Raw genomic sequence first — 22,475 nt, 5'->3', positions numbered from 1 at the left:
TGGGGTGTCGTTATAGTATGGTGATCTGTATTCTTTGTTGTTTCCCCGGCGGTGGCGCCAATTTGATGGGATGTTTATGATTTCTGGGTGTAGTCCGTAGAGAGTATATATTTTTTAGTTGTCTTGTTATGTCTGTCTCTCTTTTTCCTTTGGTTTTTCCTTTTTATCCCTCTATGATTAGCCAGCTGTCCCCTAGGTGAGTAGGGGGTGACTGTTATAGGCTATTCAACACGTGGTAGACAGGGAGAAGAGAAGAATATGACATGGTACCCTGGTGAATGACATGTGTAATGTGTAAAGGATAAGATTGAGATGTGGGGTCAACGGCCTACAGAAATTGAGCCTTCGGTTATAATCTCTTGCCGTTTGTGGTTTGCAGATTTTTTGGTTTACGGACTCCGAAGGTGTACCATGCTTACGGTGGACGTAGGTCATTAATTATGTAATAGGTTTTATGGAATCCAGGGGAATGGGAGTTTGGAGAGTCACGTTTTTATTTAAGGTTCCTATAGCTACGATTGTAGGAAAACCACAAATTTGATGCCATCAGATATATAATTATCATAAATATATGAACATATATAAACAAACACTGTGATGATTATTAATCCGCTCCTTGAATGTAGAGGGGAAACCCGAGTAAGTAAAGTTCTCCATCAATAGAGAAAGAAAAGAAGAGACCATACTGGTTGTAGTAAAATTTCGTAAATATTGAAGTGGGATTCCCTGTTGTGTTGGGGAAAAAAAGAGGTCACTAAACGAAGGCCATCATTCTAGCCAACAGGGAGAGAGAGAGTTGCCAATGCTACTTTAGAACACATAATAATTAGTAATTGAGGCTCACTCATGAGTAATGACTATAGTGTCTTTTTTTAACTTGTTTTTAGCTAAAATTCAATTGGGTTTAACTAAAACTTAAATTCTACACTAAATTACTAACTGTTAATATTATAATTATGCCACCCTACAGATCTCTCCTCCGATATATTAAGCCACACCTACTGTCCGCCGCTGCATGCTACAATTTAAAGTCTTTGCCTTGATACATGGGGAGGAGTTGACATGCTTTTCTGCAGAAATGAATATACATCACCATCCTGCCTAACTAATTTGCGCACAAATTAATTAATTATGTTGCAGCAAGTTAATGACAATTGCCTCTCTATTACTAGCAAAAATAAAATAAAAATAACAATTGCGCCCCCTATAAATATATGGATGTTGTTGGTAGTTAGCTTGGTATCTCTCCTTGTATCTTCCCAAACAGGCATGGCTCACTATCTTCACCTCATATCATGCATCTCTCTTCTCTTCTTGCTCCTTGTTGTTTCATCCAACTCCCAAAAGCCCACGACTACATTCAGGAAGCCACGACCTTTCGCATTTCTAAAGCATCTTGAAGGATGCAAAAAAGGTGAAACTCTATCAGGTCTTGGTGCGCTAAAACGATATCTGAACACATTCGGATACCTTAATTATCATTCTTCGAAAGCTCACGATAATGACGAATTTGATGTTTTTCTTGAGGCGGCAGTGAAGACCTACCAGGCCAACTTTGATCTCAAGGTCACGGGAACTCTAGATTCTGAAACAATTTCAAAGATGTCAATGCCTCGGTGCGGAGTGCCTGATATAGTTAATGGAACTGATACCATGAGAATAAAGAAAGAAAGACATGATCGACATCACCACCACAGTCCTAAAAAGGTCCAGACGGTCTCTCATTATACTTTTTTTCGAGGCTTCCCTAGATGGCCGGTTGGTGAGACAAGTCTTACTTACTGGTTTGATGACACCACGCCTTTGGATGCTAAACCCGCCTTTGTTAGAGCATTCGACAAATGGGCTTCGGTTACACAATATTTCACTTTTGCAGAAACGGAGGATTATGATAGCTCTGATATAACGATTGGTTTTGCAAGTGGTTACCATGGGGATGGTTCCTCTTTTGATGGTCCAGGTGGAACTCTAGCTCATGCTTTTGCGCCAACAGATGGAAGGCTTCATTGCGATGCGGATGAATCGTGGTCTATAGGGGCTGTTCCTAATTATATCGACTTGGTGAGTGTTGCTATGCATGAAATTGGACACCTTCTTGGACTTGGTCAAGCTCCGTTGAAGATGCAATTATGTATCCAAGTATTGGTCCGGGAGTGTCAAGAGATATACAGGATGATGATGTTCAGGGAATCAAGCTGTTATATAACATTTAGATGCACCCCTTCTCTAAATATAGATATTAATTGGATCATGCATGCAGATGTAACTCGATCCTTTGGGAATATGCTTATTCTGCATCATTGATGAATACATTACATTGTGTTTCTATATATTTGATGTGGCTTTAATTTTTATACAGAAATGATTCGCACTTAACCATTTCTTCTTAGGATCATGAATCAAATTACACGTACAGAGGATGAATATACTTTTACTTATAGAATTATGGTTTCAAATTTATTTTAAGTTCTAACCCTGAAGGAAACTAATCAAATGAGATGATGAGCAATGATATTCCCATCTCTCTTAACATGTAACCGTTCAAATAAATTTAAACTAACACTAGGGTAGATCACAGTTTAGTTCGGGGAGGTGTTTTTTGCTAAGACCATTGACCGCACTCATCTTCACTCATGTGCCTGGAAGTTTACTTGTAGTTCCAATCCTTGATAAGAATGAAATTCGAAGGCTCGATAGATAAAATAATATTCTAACTGTCAAGGCAAATGGGACAGTCTCTTATGCAAATGGGACAGTCCATTTACAAATGAGACAGGGTATGGGACAGTCTCAATTACACTGCAGAAAATAAACAACAGAAATAAAATGCAGAATGCTGAAAACTGAAAAATAAAAATACCAGAAGTTTTCACTTGGTTCGGCCCCTACACCTAGTCTATGGCCTACATCCAAGTCCTCATGCCAACTAGCATAGAAAATGTATTATATCAACTTTAATAAAAGAACTTACAGTCTTTTCCTTGATTACAAATATAGCACCTGAAAGAAACCCTTTCCCAAGCTACCTTGCTACCTAGTCCACTGCTATTCCTTAGCCTTCTAGCTACCTTGCTATACTTTGAAATCAAGCTTGCCACAACCCGGCACAATGTTGATATGAATACACAAGTACAAGAATAAACAAATTGATTACAACTCAAACTAGGTTTCTTGTTTTTCTGGATATGAATATCTCGGGTATGAAACAAGAAAATGATTTCAGATGATGAAAGATTCTCGTGAAAGTGTTTTTTACAAATCTGAAATGAAGAGTTGTATTTATAAGCAAAGTTCTAATAGATTTATTTTTAAACACAAGATAAGGTTGGAAGATAAGTTTGTTTGAAAATATTTGAATAAAACTTTGAAACTAATCTGTTAGTACGTTTGAAAAAGATAAATCAAGTAAAGATAAGGCTTGAGAGATTTAAACTTGATTTATAAGATAAGGTGGTGGGTTTGTTTGAGATAAGGTTTATCCAGATAAACAAGATTTACACAAAACCCTAACAAACCTAATCCTAAGAAATAGTCTCCTGGAAAATCTGAATCACTGCAATCTCTGGACTCTAAACTTCTGTTATGTTGCAATCTGAATATCATCATAAACTCGTAGATTAACATTCTCCCCCTTTTATGATGATGACAAAGAAAGCATAAATGCTCCCCCTATCAAAAACACTAAAGACCTGTAAAACAGAGTTAGATATAACAGAATATATTGCAGTTTATAATATGTGCAATTATTATGAGAATGAGACAACTAAAGAATGAATGAGACACTAGATCAATATGCATAAAAGAGACAGTCTCAAACATTAAACACTTAAAACAGAAGACAACCCATCCATAAACCAGGATGTCCAGTGCCAGGATGTCCAGTTGCAATTGTTATCTAATCACATAAACGAATCCAGAATATCAGTTAAACACATAAAATCATCCATCAAAAAATTAAGTTCAAACACCAACACATAGACTTAAAAACGAAACACCCATCAAAGAAACATAGTCCGAAAAACCAAAATGAAACAAACGTCTTAAAAACATCATAATTTCTCCCCCTTCATCATAAAAGGGTCCTCTAATCAGAATCGTCATCAATATGAACTGGAGCTTTGCGTTTGCCTGAACCAGAAGCCTTGTTCTGGGATGAAGAAAACACTGGAGTTGAGCCGTACTCTTAAAATAACTTGTCAAAAGCTTCCTGAGCTGGTGCCTTTCCGTCCCTTTCACGAAGCCAGTCAAAAATCTTTGCCTTGTATTCTTCTCTGGTCATGCCAAAAACTGAAGGTGGAGGAATGGCAGGGAGTGGCAGAGGAGCAGTGATTTCTTCTAGAGTACAATCTCCAATCCAGTCTCGTTTCTTGTGCCAATACATCTTGCTCTTGTCTTGCATGGCTGACAACTGCTGAGATAAAAACTTAGTCTCAGATCCAAGCTTAAAAAACAACTTAACAAATTCCTTTTCCCATGCCTTAGCAGAGGAAACCATCCCTTCCTGTAGAGTCCCAAATCAAAGTCTATGGTCTTAGACAACTTGACATCAGAAGTATGCAATACAGAGAGTTTGGCATTGATATCATCCAAAGATGAACAGACATACTTCCTAAACAACTCAAAAGAAGCATTTAGAATACTAACTTCAGAAGTTAGTGATCCAAGAGTTTTGACAGAAGCAAAATGCTGATTAAGATTAGCCAAAGCAATAGAATTTTCATTTAATTTGATCAACAGAGAATTAAGAAGATTATTGGTAGGCTGATCAAAGGGGTCTGAGGCATAATTAGGAGACTTAGGAATACCACCAACATTCCTAGAAGCATCATCAAAAACTAACTCATTGGACTCAGAGACAATTAAACCATTTAAGGTTAATACTGACAAGTCAAAAACTACGGAAATCTTATCAGACACAGAAGCAGGGGTCAAGGCACAAAAATATTCAAATACTCGAGACAAAAGGCCAGGGTATGGTAAGTGCATAGAACCATGCTTGGCACAGTGACCCATATTGGATATAATCAAGGAAGCAACATTGCACTGAATCTTTTTAACAAAAACAGACATAAGAATACAATCTTGGAAAGTGACTCTATCACGACCGGATTTACGAGGCATAACATTCGTATGAAATAAGCGAAACAAAACAAGAGAAACTGGGGTTAAATCATTTACCGAAGGTTTGACTGACACCGAAACAAAATTGTCACCAAGAATGACCTTGAGCTGTTCCTCGTACTGGAGACCAGGAATGTCTTGAAACGCTTGATGAGTTGTCGACGGACAAACTCCCTTGTCAGAAACACCAGTAAGCCGTGCCAGAAGATCCGCTTTAAAACAAACAGGATTCCCTTGGACTTCTGAGAACACAATATTTCCATCCAAAATACGTAGCTTGGCGTAGAATTCTTTCACTAACTCGGGATAAATAATCTCCGGGGGCGACAACAATGACGAACAACCAACTGAATCAAACAAGCCCACAATACCGATTTTCTTCAGAAGATCCAGATCACACAGGCGTTCCTTCAGAATCAACTTTGACATCACTTTCGTCGAAGTAGTCTCCTTTGCATGTCGCTCAAAAGAACTATCAGACATTCCGCTTGATACTTCCGGTTCAAAATTACCGACCCGTTGACGCTTGGAACCTGAAGCCGCATCAGTTGGGGTACGTTGAGCGGTAGATCGAGAACGGGTGAAAGGGGTAGATTTGCGTGCCATGGATAGAGGTGAGAAAGTAGAAAAGAAATTGAGAAAGGTTTTTGATTGTGTTTAAGTGAGAGAAGGTGAATAGGAAACTGAAAGGGTTAAGAAGATGAGTTTAAATAAAAAGTGAGAATTGAAGAGATAGAGATTGAAAAGAAGTCGAAGAGATGCAAGACAGAAGTTATGTACTGAAAGAGTAATACATGCACGAGTTTCAAGGATATGAAAAGTCTAATCAAAAGATTTACATAATCTAATGCTATATACACGCATAAACACACAGACAAATAAAATAATAAAAAAAAACACAAATTCATAAACAGGAACCTAATTACTCAAATAATAAATACACAACATATATTTAAGTATTATGACATAATTCATATTTAAACACATAAATTACAAAAAATCACGTAATAAATTACAGAGAACACATACCTAATTCACGGCGCATTTTACAAAATCTATCTTCAGCTAAAGGCTTAGTGAAGATATCTGCACGCTGTTTCTCAGTAGAAATATAAATAAGCTCAATATTACCTTTAGAAACATTATCTCGTAGAAAATGGTGACGAACATCAATATGCTTAGTACGAGAATGCATAACAGGATTTTTAGAGATATTAATTGCAGAGGTATTATCACAATATATAGGAATATTTGAGTAAGAAATACCAAAATCCTGCAATATTTGTTGCATCCACAAAATTTGAGCACAGCAACTTCCAGCTGCAATGTACTCTCCTTCAGCGGTAGAAAGAGCTACTGAAGTTTGCTTTTTACTATGCCATGTAACTAAACAATCTCCTAAAAATTCACAAGCACCACTTGTGCTTTTTCTATCAACCTGTGACCCTGCATAGTCAGCATCTGAAAAACCGATTAATTCAAAGGAAGAGGAGCTTGGATAAAATAATCCCAAGTCACTCGTACCTTTCAAATATTTAAAAATACGTTTAATGGCATTCAAATGAGATTCTTTAGGTTGAGATTGAAAACGAGCACACAAGCATACACTATACATAATGTCAGGTCGTGAGGCAGTTAAATATAACAATGAACCAATCATACCTCGAAATTTAGTGACATCTACAGGTGTACCTTTTTCATCCTTTGTAAGCTTAACTGAAGTACTCATAGGAGTTAATTTAGGTGTGACATGATCAAGTGCAAATCTTTTGAGTAAATCCTTTATGTACTTGCCTTGGTGAATAAATATTCCTGCATTAGACTGATTAATTTGCAAACCTAGAAAGTACTGCAATTCACCCATCAAACTCATATCGAATTCCTTATGCATGCAATCAGAAAACCACTTACACAAAGATTCATTAGAAGATCCAAAAACTATATCATCAACATAAACTTGAACTAAAAGAAAGTTATCACGTTTATGAAAAATAAAGAGAGTTGGATCGAGTGTACCACGAATGAAACCATTGTTCACAAGAAATTGACTGAGACGTTCATACCAACAGCGAGGGGACTGTCTCAATCCATAGACAGATTTCTTGAGCTTGTAAACATAGTTAGGGTACTTCTCGTGAATGAAACCTGGAGGCTGCTTCACGTAGACTTCTTCCTTGAGATAGCCATTTAGAAATGCGCTTTTGACGTCCATCTGATAGAGCTTGAACTTCTTGTGAGCTGCAAAGGCCATTAAGATTCGAATAGCTTCTAAACGAGCTACTGGAGCATATGTCTCGTCGTAATCGATTCCTTCCTGCTGGTTGTATCCCTGAGCAACCAAACGAGCTTTATTTCGAATGATATTTCCATCTTCATCTTTCTTATTCTTGAAAACCCAACGAGTACCAATGATTTTGGCATCCTGAGGAGGTGGGACGAGTTCCCAAACATCACAACGCTCGAACTGGTTCAATTCCTCCTGCACTGCAACAGACCAGTGTTTGTCTGCAACTGCTTCTTGAGCATTCTTTGGTTCGAATTCAGCAACAAAAGCACAGAATGCACATAGATTATGAAGTCTGCTTCGAGTAGAAATCCCTTGATCTAAATCAGTGAGAAGGTTATCTGGTGGATGATTCTTCACAGTCCTAGAAGACTTAGGAAGTTGAATATTACTCATTTCTTCCTCATTAGAATTATCTGCCTGGAAATGAATATGAGTTGTCTCATTCAAAAGAGACTGCCTCATTTCCGCTTGTGAAGATTTATCCAGAGGAGTAACAGAATTCACATTTGAAACACTATCGGGAGTCTTTGGAGAGCCAGAAGATTCATCTGAAGCTTGAGTAGACCCCAAAGAATTATCAGAAGACTGAGATGGACCTGGAGAGTCTTGACTGCTTGATTTGTCAAAATGAGACTGACTCTTTTCAGAATGAGACTGTCTCATTTGGGAATGAGACGATAGATCCGCAGTGTCTTCATCAATTTGAGATATATTCCTTGAGGATTCATTGAATGTAATATTGATGGATTCTTCTACTTTGTTCTTGACAGAATTATAAACACGATAAGCTTTGCTTGTTGTAGAATATCCCAAGAAGATTCCTTCCGTAGATTTTGCATCGAACTTGCCTCGATTATTTTGAGTATCTAAGATAAAACACTTGGAACCAAATACTCGAAAATAACTAATGTTAGGAGTCCTTTTCTTAAGCAATTCATACGGAGTTTTAAGCAAAATAGGATGAATAAGTACTCTATTTAAAACATAACAGGAAGTGTGTACCGCTTCAGCCCAAAATTTTCTTGGAAGCTTACTCTCATGTAGTAGAGTTCTGGCAGTTTCCTGTAGAGTTCTGTTCTTGCGTTCTACTACTCCGTTCTGCTGAGGAGTTCGAGGAGCTGAGAATTCATGAGTGATTCCTCTTGATTTACAGAAAGTTATGAAATCCTTCTCGAATTCACCTCCATGATCACTACGGATAGTCTTGAGCTTAAATGAATACTTAGTCTCAAGGTTAGTAATAAGATCCTTAAACTCAACAAAAGCTTCATCCTTAGTTCGTAAAAATAATACCCAAGTAAAACGAGAATAATCATCAACTATAACAAAAGCATAATTCTTACCTCCCAAACTTACATACCTTTCTGGACCGAAAAGATCTAAATGAAGAAGCTGCAAAGGAACAGAAGTTGATACTTTATTCTTAGCAGTAAAGGAAGTTTTCACCTGTTTTCCAAGTTGGCAAGCTGAACAAGGTTCTATTTTCTTGTACTTCAGCTTTGGTAGACCTCGAACCATATCATGAGAAGATATCTTCCGAAGAAGATCCATGTGAACATGGCCTAGACGTCGATGCCAAAGATACTGCTGATCTTGAACAGTAGAAAGACAAATTTCCTCCTGCTGTTCATCAAAATCTAACACAAAAATATTTCCTTTTCTTTTGGCAACTAAAGCAAACTCGTTAGTCTTAGTACCAATATAGCATACATCTTTATCGAACTTAACCTTATGACCAACATCAGTAAGTTGACTTACACTAATGAGATTATATTTCAAACCATCAACTAAACGAACATTGTTAATAGCAAACCTGTCATTACCAATGGTGCCTTTTCCAATAATTCTGACGGTGTTTTGAATCTCCAAGAGTAACTAAGCCACCTTCCTTGGCAACTAGAGATAGAAACTTGGATTTATCACCTGTCATGTGACGTGAACAACCACTGTCGATGATCCATTTATTTCGCGGAACATGGACCTTCAAACAAACCTGCAAGAATTGCTTTATCCCTTAGGTACCCACTTAACCTTGGGTCCTGGTTGGTTAGTATCACAAATCTTATATAAATGTCTATCTGATTTCTTAATCCACATCTGAACAATATTAACAGAAGTATTAGCAGATTTATATCTAGTAGACGATTTATAAGATGAGTTAGAGAAGTGGTCCTTGATACCACATAATCTAGATTCAGCTGTAGGGTGGCCAGCTTTGCCACAATCTCGACATTTCTCATAAGGCATCTTATATTTCATAGGAGCTCGCTTATAACCTCCTTGAAATGCACGTTTCTTGATTGACTCACATCCTAAACCTCCTTTATCAAGAGAAGATTTTTGTTCACCAAGAAGAGCATTCAAAGTTCCTTCTCCATGAAAACATTTAGCTAAATCCTTTTCAAGCTGTTCGACTTTCTGCTTTAATTCAGGAACCAGGGGATCAGGAGCACTGTCTTCTTTAACGGTTTCTGGATCAACATATATTGATTCTTTCTTCAAAGCTTCAAGGCATACATCCTTCATCTCAATCTCATTTTTGAGATATTGATTTTCTTCAGTAAGTTTTGAAACCCTTTCAAGCAATGATCTGTTCTCAACAACTAGGGCTTCTTCCTTCATGGGGTCATCCATTTCACTAAGAACTTCACTTAAAGCTTGCTTTAAATAAGCATTCTTTTCTTTCAACTTCTTAACCTGGACCTGCAAATTTAAAATAGACGAAGATATATTTGAATTATACTTAATATTCTGTACCTCATCATTATCACTGGAGTCGTCCTCTAGTCCAGCAAAGCAAAGTTGAGCAACTTCATCGTCTGAATCGATCTCCACATCAGATTCATCATCACTCCAGGTAATTAATGCCTTCCTTTTGTTCTTCAGCTTGTAGCAGTCCTTTTTGAAGTGCCCTTTCTTTCCACACTCAAAACAAGTATCCTTGCTTTGATTCACCTTAACCTCCTTGCTCGGATTAGATTTGAAGTCCTTCTTCGGAAACTGTGACTTCATAGGTCGTTTGGAAACATTCCGTTTGGCAAGAAATTTATGAAACTTCTTTGTTAGAAGAGCAATCTCTTCATCAGAATCATCAGGAGACTCATCTGCATCTGCATTAAGTGCAAGAGTTTTCTTACGAGGAGCTTCATCTTCTTCATCATATCTGCGTAGCTGATTTTCGAATTCTTCCAATTCACTGAACAGTGTTAGAGTGTCCATAGTTGAAAGCAGTGTTGAATCCTGCAGAATAGTAATCTTTGGAGCAAACTTCTTTGACATTGCTCTGAGGATTTTCCTATTAATCTCAGATTGAGGAATGATCCTTTCCAGAAGTGAGATGGAGTTCATCAATGTCAGAAACCTCCCTTGAGCATCTCGCACACTTTCATCTCTTTTCAACCTGAAACCTTCATAGTCACTCATTAGCATACTTAATTTTACTTCACGTACCTTAGACGTGCCTTCATGCTGACTTTGATCGTATCCCAAATCTGCTTGGCAGTAGTACATGCTGAAACTTTTCTTAATTCTGTAGCTACCATGCCATTGAGAAGTGAGTTCATAGCTTTAGCATTAGAATTCATTACGTTCACTTCTTCGGGAGAGAGATCCTTGAGAGATTTTGGCTTCCCTTCTTTCATAGGAATTGTGAAACCATTTTCTACAGCATCCCATTCAAATGCATCACGCTGGAGAAAGATTTTCATCCGAAACTTCCAGTCATTGTAGTTTTCAGCACCATGAAGCAGTGGTGGATAATTGTTTGAATACCTATCTGGTTGAGCCATGGATCGCTAGCAAAATAAACACTAAAAAGAGAATTAAATGCACCTGCTCTGATACCAAATGAAATTCGATGGCTCGATAGATAAAATAATATTCTAACTGTCAAGGCAAATGGGACAGTCTCTTATGCAAATGGGACAGTCCCTTTACAAATGAGACAGGGTATGGGACAGTCTCAATTACACTGCAGAAAATAAACAACAGAAATAAAATGCAGAATGCTGAAAACTGAAAAATAAAAACACCAGAAGTTTTCACTTGGTTCGGCCCCTACACCTAGTCTATGGCCTACATCCAAGTCCCCATGCCAACTAGCATAGAGAATGTATTATATCAACTTTAATAAAAGAACTTACAGTCTTTTCCTTGATTACAAATATAGCACCTGAAAGAAACCCTTTCCCAAGCTACCTTGCTACCTAGCCCACTGCTATTCCTTAGCCTTCTAGCTACCTTGCTATACTTTGAAATCAAGCTTGCCACAACCCGGCACAAAGTTGATATGAATACACAAGTACAAGAATAAACAAATTGATTACAACTCAAACTAGGTTTCTTGTTTTTCTGGATATGAATATCTCGGGTATGAAACAAGAAAATGATTTCAGATGATGAAAGATTCTCGTGAAAGTGTTTTTTATAAATCTGAAATGAAGAGTTGTATTTATAAGCAAAGTTCTAACAGATTTATTTTCAAACACAAGATAAGGTTGGAAGATAAGTTTGTTTGAAAATATTTGAATAAAACTTTGAAACTAATCTGTTAGTACGTTTGAAAAAGATAAATCAAGTAAAGATAAGGCTTGAGAGATTTAAACTTGATTTATAAGATAAGGTGGTGGGTTTGTTTGAGATAAGGTTTATCCAGATAAACAAGATTTACACAAAACCCTAACAAACCTAATCCTAAGAAATAGTCTCCTGGAAAATCTGAATCACTGCAATCTCTGGACTCTAAACTTCTGTTATGTTACAATCTGAATATCATCATAAACTCGTAGATTAACAAAGAAGTGCCTCCTTATCTTTGGGATAGTTTCTAGCTTCCAGATCTCAATCCAAGGTCGATGAAAGTTACCCGCAATCACAACATTTTTCAAGCACATATGCAGATCTCACATAACATTTCCATCAAGAGAAAAGGTCCTCCATGCCAATTTGTCTTCTGTAACATTATCACTCCAAGAGGGATTGCTATAATATAGTTGGTGTCCGTTGAAGTGAGATCATTAACGAGCTCATACTTAAATTTGATTCATCACTCTCTACATTTTAAAGAGATTTTGTTGTCTGACCCACTTTTATTGTAAAATATCTTTTAATTCTTTTTGATAATAATAATTTGAGTAATTGGCAATTTGTAACCCACTTTTATTTTCATTTTTTCTATTTGGGTTTAGATTATTTTCTCTATCAACATGCACCCCATAAAATTAATTTCGCTTCTATTTCCACCCAACTAACGACTTTCCATCCAAGATGACCGTTAACTTTAACGGAAGCGGGAGCATTTTAGTAAATTACTAATTAAAACATAAGAAAATAAGAGTAATTGACACTTTGTAACCCATTTCTTTGAGCGTTTTTTAAATTCAGGCCTATATTATGTTTCCTTGCAAGTTGCACCTTTAACTTTGAATTTCGTTTTGTTTTGCACCCCTTGAACGTTTTTAACTTTTATATCAGGGGTCAAATCGGATATTTAGAGTCTCCAAGAATAAATCGCCGAATCCTTATATTTCCCGGTCCAAACCAATAAATAAATACATGAATTGGTTGCGAATAACAAGCAAAAACTATCTGTAATATCAAATTTAATAAAAAATTCCCGGAAATTAAACTCCCTATTCGAAATAAGAATCCTAGAATCGAGTTTAATTTTTATTTTAGCGGATACGGATCAGCATATTAAATATTCGATCCAGGATTCGATCCGATAAAAAAAATCCAATTATAAATGGAGCGAATATTTAATAGGCCGATCCATATTCGCTAAAATAAAAAATTAAACTCCATATATGATTCTTATTTCGAATTGGGGGTTTGATTTTCAGGCATTTTTCACTAAATATGATATTACAGATAACTTTTGCTTGTTATTTGCAAATGGGGCTCAACATTCGGTCGGTTCGGTCTAAAACCAGACCGAACTGAATCGACTGAAAAACTGAATTATCATTTTTTATTGGACCAAACCGGACCGAAATTGTATTATGGACCGGACTGAACCAAAATAATTCGGTTCGGTCCGGTTTTGGACCAAACGAACTGATTTTTTTAAAAAAAATTAAACTGTAATAAAATTTCAAACATAAAAATATGAACTCTAAAATATAATTTAAGTAAAGTGATATGTAGAGTTCTATCGGTGTATAAATATAATTAAAAATTAAAAATTATGATTATAATTTTTAAGATATATGTAAAATATATAATATAAATTATAGTATTTATGATTTGTTCAATTCGATCTATTCGGTCTGGACCGAAATATTTTTTAAAAGAATCGGACCGAGCCGATTTTATTTCGGTCTATTTGGTCCGGACCGAATAGAACAAATTTCTGAAAAATCAGGACTGAACCAAACCGAATTAGTACGGTTCGGTTCAGTTTTTTGGTTTTGGTTCGGTTTTGCTTAGCCATATTTGTAATCGATTCATGTATTTATTTGTTTGTTTGGGCAGATAAATCTAAGGATCCGGCGATTTGTTCTTGAAAACCAGAAATTTATGATTTTACCCCTGATATAAAAGTGAGTGCAAAACAAAGTGAAATTTAAAGTTAAAGGTGCAACTTGTAAGGAAACATAATATAGACCCGAATTAAAAAAATGTCCAAAAAAATGGGTTACAAAATACCAATTACTCTTATTTTCTTTTGTTTTAATTAGTAATTTATTAAAATACCCCCGATTCCGTTAAAGTTAACGGTCATCTTGGATGGAAAGTCGTCAATCGGGTGCAAATAGAAGTGAAATTAATTTTACGAGGTATAAATTGACAAAGGAAATAATGTAGACCCAAATCACAAAAATGAAAATAAAAATAGATTACAAACTGCAAATTACTCTAATAATTTTTGACAGTCAAAATATTATTTTTAAGGGGCCGCCTGGATAAGAAATTAAGAATGTTATCTAAGATGGCGGCCTATACTTATAGAGTAGAACGTACCACGTACAAAAATCTTAAGCAGTTTTCCAAGATGACACTTAATCTTCAATATGACACTTAATCTTCAATGACACATAATATGGTTTGAGTTATGTGTGGTATTGTTATTGCAAAATGAAAATGTTTTGAGCCAGAAAAAAATGAAATAAGCTGCTTTTCAGTGTGTATATATAGCTACTAATTTCAATATTAAATGTAATCAAAAATATTATTTTATTTATATTATTAAAAAAATATACAAAAATTATCAAAAAAACTTCTATATTTTTTTTATCAAAAATCCCAAGCAGAGGCTTAATATTGAAATATATACTATTATATTAAAAATGAAACATGTTTGGTTGGTAGTACCTTGTCACTCAATCTATAGTCTAGTTAATGAGAATCGTCAGATATAAGCCTTAAAAATTTTGTATAAGAGGATGCAAGGTTCCAAATTTTTTTATATAAGGAGTACAAGGTGTAAGACCATCAATAATATATTAAAATTAAAATTTATAATATATAATAATAAATACAACCGTGCATTACACGAGTTATATATTAGTTAACTATATTCTTTTTTAACAAGCAAAATAAAGCAAAATAATGTTTTATTGGTATGCAAGTATCAAATTTTGGTACTCACCTAATACATTTTATTTATATTCTTTTTAAACTTTGTTTTTTTATTAGTTAGTGTTTATTCAAGTGTTTATTTACTTTTAATTTGAAAAATATATTTTTTTATCAATAATTAATTAATATTAAATAAACTATATTGAAAAAGCTAATTATAAGATATATAATTATCAAATTATATTAATTTATACTAAATTATCTAAAATTACATATATTTTATTTATAAGATAATTACACAATTCGTTTCGAAAAATAAAACTAATATGTTAGATTTGTATATATAACAAATAAAGAAATGCAAGACTAGAATTATAAATTTCCTATTTATTTCAATTTTTTTAACTACATAATTATTTTTTATAAGTACCTATCTAATATTTCATATTAATATATTAAATTTTGATCAGTGTTTCGCATTACAAATACTACTTCAATTTTTTTAATCTGATTCACACGAGTTATTAATTATTTATACTAAGAAGCAAAACCATGTTCTATTAGAACAAAAAAGTACCCGATCTTTTTTTTGAATACTCACTGGAAAATTATAGAGAATTTACCAAAAATACTAATTTTTCTCAGTTTTTTTGCGATTTTACTATCTTGTGATTTTTTTGTAAAAATACGGAATCAACCAAAATCAACAATAAAGTTTTTTTGGTTGATTTGAGGTTAGATGTAGTTGGAGAAACTCATCAAAGTTTGTATCTAGTTGATTTCGGTTGCCCAAAAACAGTATTTTTGCAAAACAAATTGAAAAATAATATTTTTACAAATTAAAAAGTAATTTTGCAAATTCTTTTAAAAAATGGCAGTATTTCTGCAAACATGTTTTAGCCTCGGGTATTTTTCAAAAAAGTCCAAAATTATATAACATTTTTCAAAATTTTATATATTTAAATTTCAACTAACAGAATTTACTTATACTAGCTCTCTATGTACACTAATTTTTTTGTTAGTGGTGCCACTTAAGGGTCGATTTTTTTTACATAATCATATAAGTAAAAGATAATATGTTAGATTTATATAACAACTAAAATAAGCATAACTAGAATATATATTAGTAAAAAAATAAGAAATATACGATAAAACCTCATAATTAGAGTTAGTTCTATTTTTTTAACTACATAATAACTTGATATTATTTCACCAATTTTGAGATTCATTCTCAGTTCTCGTAATTAACCTATAAAGTAGAAGACAGATGTGGAACTATAACATTCTCGTCGTTGCTCATTGAATAGTCTGTGCCTTGTACACCGGGAGGGACGGACTTGCATTTCCACAGGAGAACACAAACCCAGGAAAGCACATTTCCACAGGAAAATACAGACCAGGATAATACGTAAGAAGTTACGTAAGAAATAAATCAACAAATTAATAAAAATTACGCCCCCTATAAATATGGATGATATTGGTAGCTAGTTTGGTACACTTTCTTTCATTCTCTATATCTTCCTCAAAGAGACATGGCACACTATCTTCAGCTGATAATATCATGCATCTCTCTCCTCTTCTTGATCCTCCTTGTTCCAACCAACTCCGAAAACACTACTACTACCTTCACTAAGCCACACCCTTCCGGATTCCTTGAGAATCTTGAAGGATGCAAAAAGGGTGAAACTCTTGCAGGTATTCGTGAGCTAAAAAAGTATCTGAACAAATTCGGATACCTAGATTATCATTCTTCAAAAGCTCACGATAATGACGAATTTGATGATTTTCTTGAGGCTGCAATGAAGACCTATCAGGCCAACTTTAATCTCAATGTTACCGGAACTCTAGATTCTGAAACGATATCAAAGATGGCAATGCCACGGTGCGGAGTGCCCGATATAGTTAATGGAACTAATACCATGAGAATAAACAAAAAAAGACATCACCACCACACTAGTCGTAAAAACCTCCACACAGTCTCTCATTATACTTATTTTCCAGGCTCCCCGACCCCTCGATGGCCAGTTGGTAAGACAACTCTTACTTACTGGTTTGATGAAACCACGCCTTCTGATGCTAAACCCGCGTTTGTCAGAGCATTCAATAGATGGGCTTCGGTTACACAGTATTTTAGTTTCTCAGAAACACAGGATTATGATAGCTCTGATCTAACGATTGGTTTTGAAAGTGGTGACCATGGGGATGATAGCCCTTTTGATGGTCCAGGAAATGTTCTAGCTCATGCTTTTGCACCAACAGACGGAAGGCTTCATTGTGATGCAGATGAATCGTTTTCTATAGGAGCTGTACCTGGTTATTATGATTTGGTGAGTGTTGCTATGCATGAAATTGGACACCTTCTTGGACTTGGTCATAGCTCCGTTGAAAATGCACTTATGTATCCAACTACTCGTCCGGGAGTCTTAACAGATATACAGGATGATGATCTTGAGGGTATGAGGGCGTTATATAACTTTTAGACTGCACCTCTCTTAATTCTCTCCTATTATTTATATATATTTATATGATATTAAGTGTTTCGGGGGGAGGCATGCCGGGTGTAGATGGATCTCCTGAGCTTCTGATGGGAATGTTAAAATAGTCTGCATGTTTTACTATGTCGTCGTATCAATAATTTTACTTTAATGAAGTGATTTACGTCTTATCATCTACATTTAAAATTGATAAACTGATGATAGGATATATATTTTTTTAGGGTTGTTCACGAACCGAATTATTCGTGAACAAACTTGAGTTCAACTCATTAAGAGTGAGCTCGGCTCGGCTCGTTAACGAACACGAGTTCGAGCTCCAACAGAGAAATGTGTTCGTTCAGCAAAACGAGATCGAGCTGAGCTTTGGGTTGTTCGGCTCGAGCTTGGATCGAGCTCGGCTAGGCTCGAATCGAACTTGGTTCGGCTCGACTTGGCTCGACTCGGCTCGAATCGGCACGACTCGACTCGGCTCGAATCGGCACGACTCGACTCGGCTCGAATCGGCACGACTCGACTCGGCTCGAGCTCGCTTTTTAAAAATCAAAAAAATTCTAATATATCCTGAATATTTTTATATAGGCATGATTTTTTTAAAAAAAATTCGACTTCACTGTATTTTTTTCATCTTCAAACAACCATTTTGCATACATATGTGATATATTTTGACGTGATTTAGAATTTTTTTTATTTTATTTTCTAATTTTAAAATGTGGCTTTATAATTATATTTTAGTTAAGATTTTTTTTTAAAATATTTCATCGATCCAACCGTATGGATATCATAAAATATATATTTTAATGATATAACCAAAGTTTCACATCAAAACAATTTTATTTGATTTTCTATTTTTAACGGTCAAACATTAGTTTGACTAGTAACGCTAACCAGTGTTTAGTCTGGATTTGTTGTTTCAATTATTTTAAAAATACTTTATATCGATCCAACCATATGGATGTCATAAAATATATATTTTATTGATATAACCAAAGTTTCAAATCACAATAATTTTATTTGGTTTGCTATTTTAACAGTCAAATATTAGTTTGACTAGTACTTGTAAATAGTGTTTAGTCCAATATTGGTGTCTCGACTTATTTAAAATTATTTTTAATTGATCCAACCGTATGGATGACAAAATAAATATATTTTAATGATATAACAAAAGTTTCAAATCAAGATAATTTTATTTGGTTTGTTATTTTAACAGTCAAGTATTAGTTTGACTATTAACGCTAATTAGTGTTTAGTCATGATTTGTTATTTTGATTATTTTAAAAATACTTTATATCGATCCAACCGTATGGATGTCATACATATATATTTTATTGATATAACCAAAGTTACAGATCAGAATAATTTTATTTGGTTTGCTATTTTAACAGTCTTGTTAGGTCACACAACACTGTAGAAGGGGGTTGATACAGTGTAGAATACAATCAAATCGATTTAGTTAACAAGTAACAGAAAACAGATGTATTCGATATAGTAAACTCTTTTACAATGGAACTGTTCTCTCTCAGTGATGAACAAATATCACGAGAGCTGCTAGATTACAATGTATGATCTTCTCGATAATGATAACACATATAGTGTAAACCTATGTCTGTGTTTATATAGTACACAGTTACAAGATAACTTCTAATTGATATGGAATATAATTCTGTCTCCTAAAATATATCAATCAGATATCTTATATAATTCTTCTAGTCCTCTAACTCTTTCCTTGCATATCTTCTTCTTGTATTAGTCTCGATCTTCTTTCCTGTAAATCAGCTTCATTCCTTAACTGTAAGTCCTTCCGTACTTAAGTTCTGATATGACCTTAAGTCCTGATATGACATTAAGTACTGATTCCAGTAAGAACAGATATTTCCTGTTTGTTAAGATCTGAAAACTAAACATGAAACATATTAGACATGACATCTCAAATATATCCAACAATCTCCCCCAACTTGTTAATTATGCAAGAATATACAAGTTAATAGATTTGATGATGTCAAAAACATTTAAGTTCAAATGCAATAAGAGTTTAATAAGACTATCAATTACAACTTACAGAACATCCAGCTTTACCAACATTACTGGATCAATCTGAATCCATAATGATTCTTAACAAAATCTTTCACCAGTTTATCTTCAGCTTTCCTCAGAACTTCAACTAACTGTGCTTTGACCTGCATCAGTTCTTCTTCTTTACTATCACCAATCTGATAAATGGCTGTTCTGAGAGCTTGAATGGATGTTCTCTCAAGTCCATCACCAAGTCTGATAACTTTAGAATGTGAAGAGTTTTCATTATAACATAAGCATTTTCCTTTCAGAATAACTTCCACCTTAGCAGAATTCTTCAGCATAGGATTTTCTCTTCCATCATCTTCAGTAATCATTGGACTGTAATGAGAAGTCTTTGTACCAGATATTCTGAGTAGATCTCTTATATCCTTCAAAATGTATTCTGACAATTTTCTTGTAACATCAGATTTTACTTCCAGAAGATAGTGAATATGTTGAAGCTCTCTGACAGACTTCTTTAGTACATCAGTATCAGCTAGTCTATAAGTCCTTCTCAGTGTAAGTGAGTCACGACTGCTTATCAAAATTTCTGCTGTTGTCAGAATATTTCTCCAGTAATCAGAAAATGTGAAAAGTCATCAAGAAAATTTATTTGCTTTTCTAATGCATATTACTTAATACCAGCAATGCACTTGGGTCTTCCCTTCCATATATTTACTCTAGATCTCAAAGGAGTACCTGACTTTTATTCTTTTCTTTTATTTTCTTTTGATAAGTGAGACTTATCAGCATGTAGTTCATCCTTAAGATTTACTGACATCAGAATTTGACAAATACGAAACAAGATTCTAGTTTGTGACTTAGTAATAAGATACAAAAAGTAAACTTGACTAAGCTCAATATCAGAATTTGCTTGTGTTAATGAGTTTTCACATGAACAACTAATTCAAACACGGGATTTCTAGTATGTTAAAGACTACTAGGTCAGCTTCTAGCACAGTTATCCTCATTGGATTGAATAGTCACAGAACATTCAAAATACTTATCAAAGTATATAGATCCACATCAGATAACAATCAGTATTTAATAAATTTTCAAATTAAGCACATATTACATAGAGATAATACAATCTGTAAATACTGATCATAAAGTCTGATGCATGAGAACAAAAAATAAGCAGATTTAGAGAAAGAACCTGAAACCATTCCAAGTTCATTTACCAATCTTATAAAAGTAGCTTCACATAGTGGTTTTGTAAAGATATCTACTAGCCGTTGATCTGTTGGAACAAAATACAATTCCACTGTACCTTCATCCACATGATCCCTTATGAAATGGTACCTAATGCTGATGTGCTTTGTCACTGAGTGTTGAACTGGATTACGTGTCATAGCAATAGCACTTTGATTATCACAGTAAATAGGGATTTTAGAAAATTCTAACCCATAATCCAGTAACTGATTCTTCATCCAAAGAATCTGTGCACAACTTCCTGCAGCAATATATTCTGCTTCTGCCGTTGATGTGGAAATTGACTTCTGTTTCTTGCTAAACCAAGAAACCAATCTGCCTCCAAGAAATTGGCAGCTTCCACTAGTGCTTTTCCTGTCTATTTTGCATCCTGCAAAATCTGCATCTGAGTAACCTATTAGCTTAAAATCTGATTCCCTATGATACCACAATTCCAGATCAGTTGTACCCTTAAGTTACTTGAAAATTCTTTTCACAGCTATTAAGTGAGGTTCTCTTGGATCAGCTTGAAATCTTGCACAAAGACAGGTAGCATACATGATATCAGGTCTACTTGTAGTTAAATAGAGTAAAGAGCCAATCATACCTCTGTAGTTAGTAATATCTACTGATTTACCAGTATCCTTATCTAATTTGGTTGCAGTGACCATGGGAGTGGATGCAGTTGAACAATCTTGCATTCCAAATTTCTTCAGTAAATTTCTGGTGTACTTGGATTGACAGATAAAAGTGCCTTCTTCATTTTGCTTGACTTGAAGACCCAGAAAATAGCTGAGTTCTCCTATCATACTCATTTGATTCTTGACTGCATTAGCTTTGCAAACCTCTCACAGAGTTTGACATTTGTAGAACCAAATATGATATCATCAACATATATCTGTACCAAAAGTAAGTCCTTTCCATGGTTGAGGTAGAATAAAGTCTTGTCAATTGTGCCTTTGTGAAATCCACTTTCCAGAATGAATTGAGGTAAAATCTCATACCATGCCCTTCGAGCTTGCTTAAGGCCGTAAAGTGCTTTGTCAAGCCTGTAGACATGATTGGGAAATTTAGGATCTACAAAGCCTGGAGGTTGTTCAACATATACCTCTTCTTCCAATTCTTCATTGAGAAAATCACTTTTCACATTTATTTGAAAGACTTTGAATTTTTTGTGAGCAACATAAGCCAAAAAGATCCTTATGGCTTCTAATCTAGCAACTGGTGCAAACGTTTCATCATAATCAATACCCTCCTGTTGAGAGTAACCTTTAGCAAGCAACCTTGCTTTATTCCTTGTAATTATGCCATCACTGTCAGTTTTGTTTCTGAACACCCATTTTGTGCCTACAACAGATCTGTTCTTTGGTCTTGGCACTAGGGTCCAGACTTTATTTCTTTCAAATTCATTTAACTCTTCCTGCATTGCTTGCACCCAATCAGCATCTTGAAGAGCTTCTTCCACTTTCTTTAGTTCAGTCTGAGATAGAAAGGAATGATAGAGAAATTCATTTGAAGTTGCAGTTCTAGTTCTGACATCTGCTTCAGGATTTCTAATGATTAAATCGGGTGTGTGTGCTTTAGTCTACTTCCTTGCAGATGGAAGTTGATCTCTAGAACTGGATCCTCCCCCATGATCCATGATGTCTCCTTCAGCATTTTCTGATGTTCCCCTTATATTTATGCTCTCTGAGACTTCAGAATTTGAGTTTGATTTTTCAGGAGTTGAAGAATCAGAGCTTCCTAAATTATCAGAACTTGGCTCATCAGAACTAGATGAATCAGAACATGAAGAGCCATTGACAGGTTCT

At 34.9% G+C, this 22,475-nt stretch overlaps 2 protein-coding genes across 2 annotated transcripts; both read left to right on the top strand.

Annotated features, from left to right (window-relative positions):
• The first annotated feature begins 1,269 nt into the window (after positions 1–1,269).
• LOC141714068 (metalloendoproteinase 3-MMP-like) lies at positions 1,270–2,304 on the top strand. Its single transcript, XM_074517611.1, has one exon. It carries the CDS (start codon positions 1,270–1,272, stop codon positions 2,302–2,304), a length of 1,035 nt encoding a protein of 344 aa, XP_074373712.1.
• Positions 2,305–16,408: 14,104 nt separating this feature from the next.
• On the top strand, positions 16,409–17,456 carry LOC141712056 (metalloendoproteinase 2-MMP-like). Its single transcript, XM_074514831.1, has one exon. The coding sequence runs from the start codon at positions 16,459–16,461 to the stop codon at positions 17,404–17,406; it is 948 nt and encodes a 315-aa protein (XP_074370932.1). The 5' UTR covers positions 16,409–16,458; the 3' UTR covers positions 17,407–17,456.
• Positions 17,457–22,475: the final 5,019 nt, after the last annotated feature.

Source organism: Apium graveolens, chromosome 3, assembly GCF_009905375.1.
Source record: "Apium graveolens cultivar Ventura chromosome 3, ASM990537v1, whole genome shotgun sequence".
NCBI lineage: Eukaryota > Viridiplantae > Streptophyta > Magnoliopsida > Apiales > Apiaceae > Apium > Apium graveolens.
The sequence above is the reverse complement of the archived record's forward strand: the minus strand, read 5'-3'. Positions and strand labels throughout refer to the sequence as shown.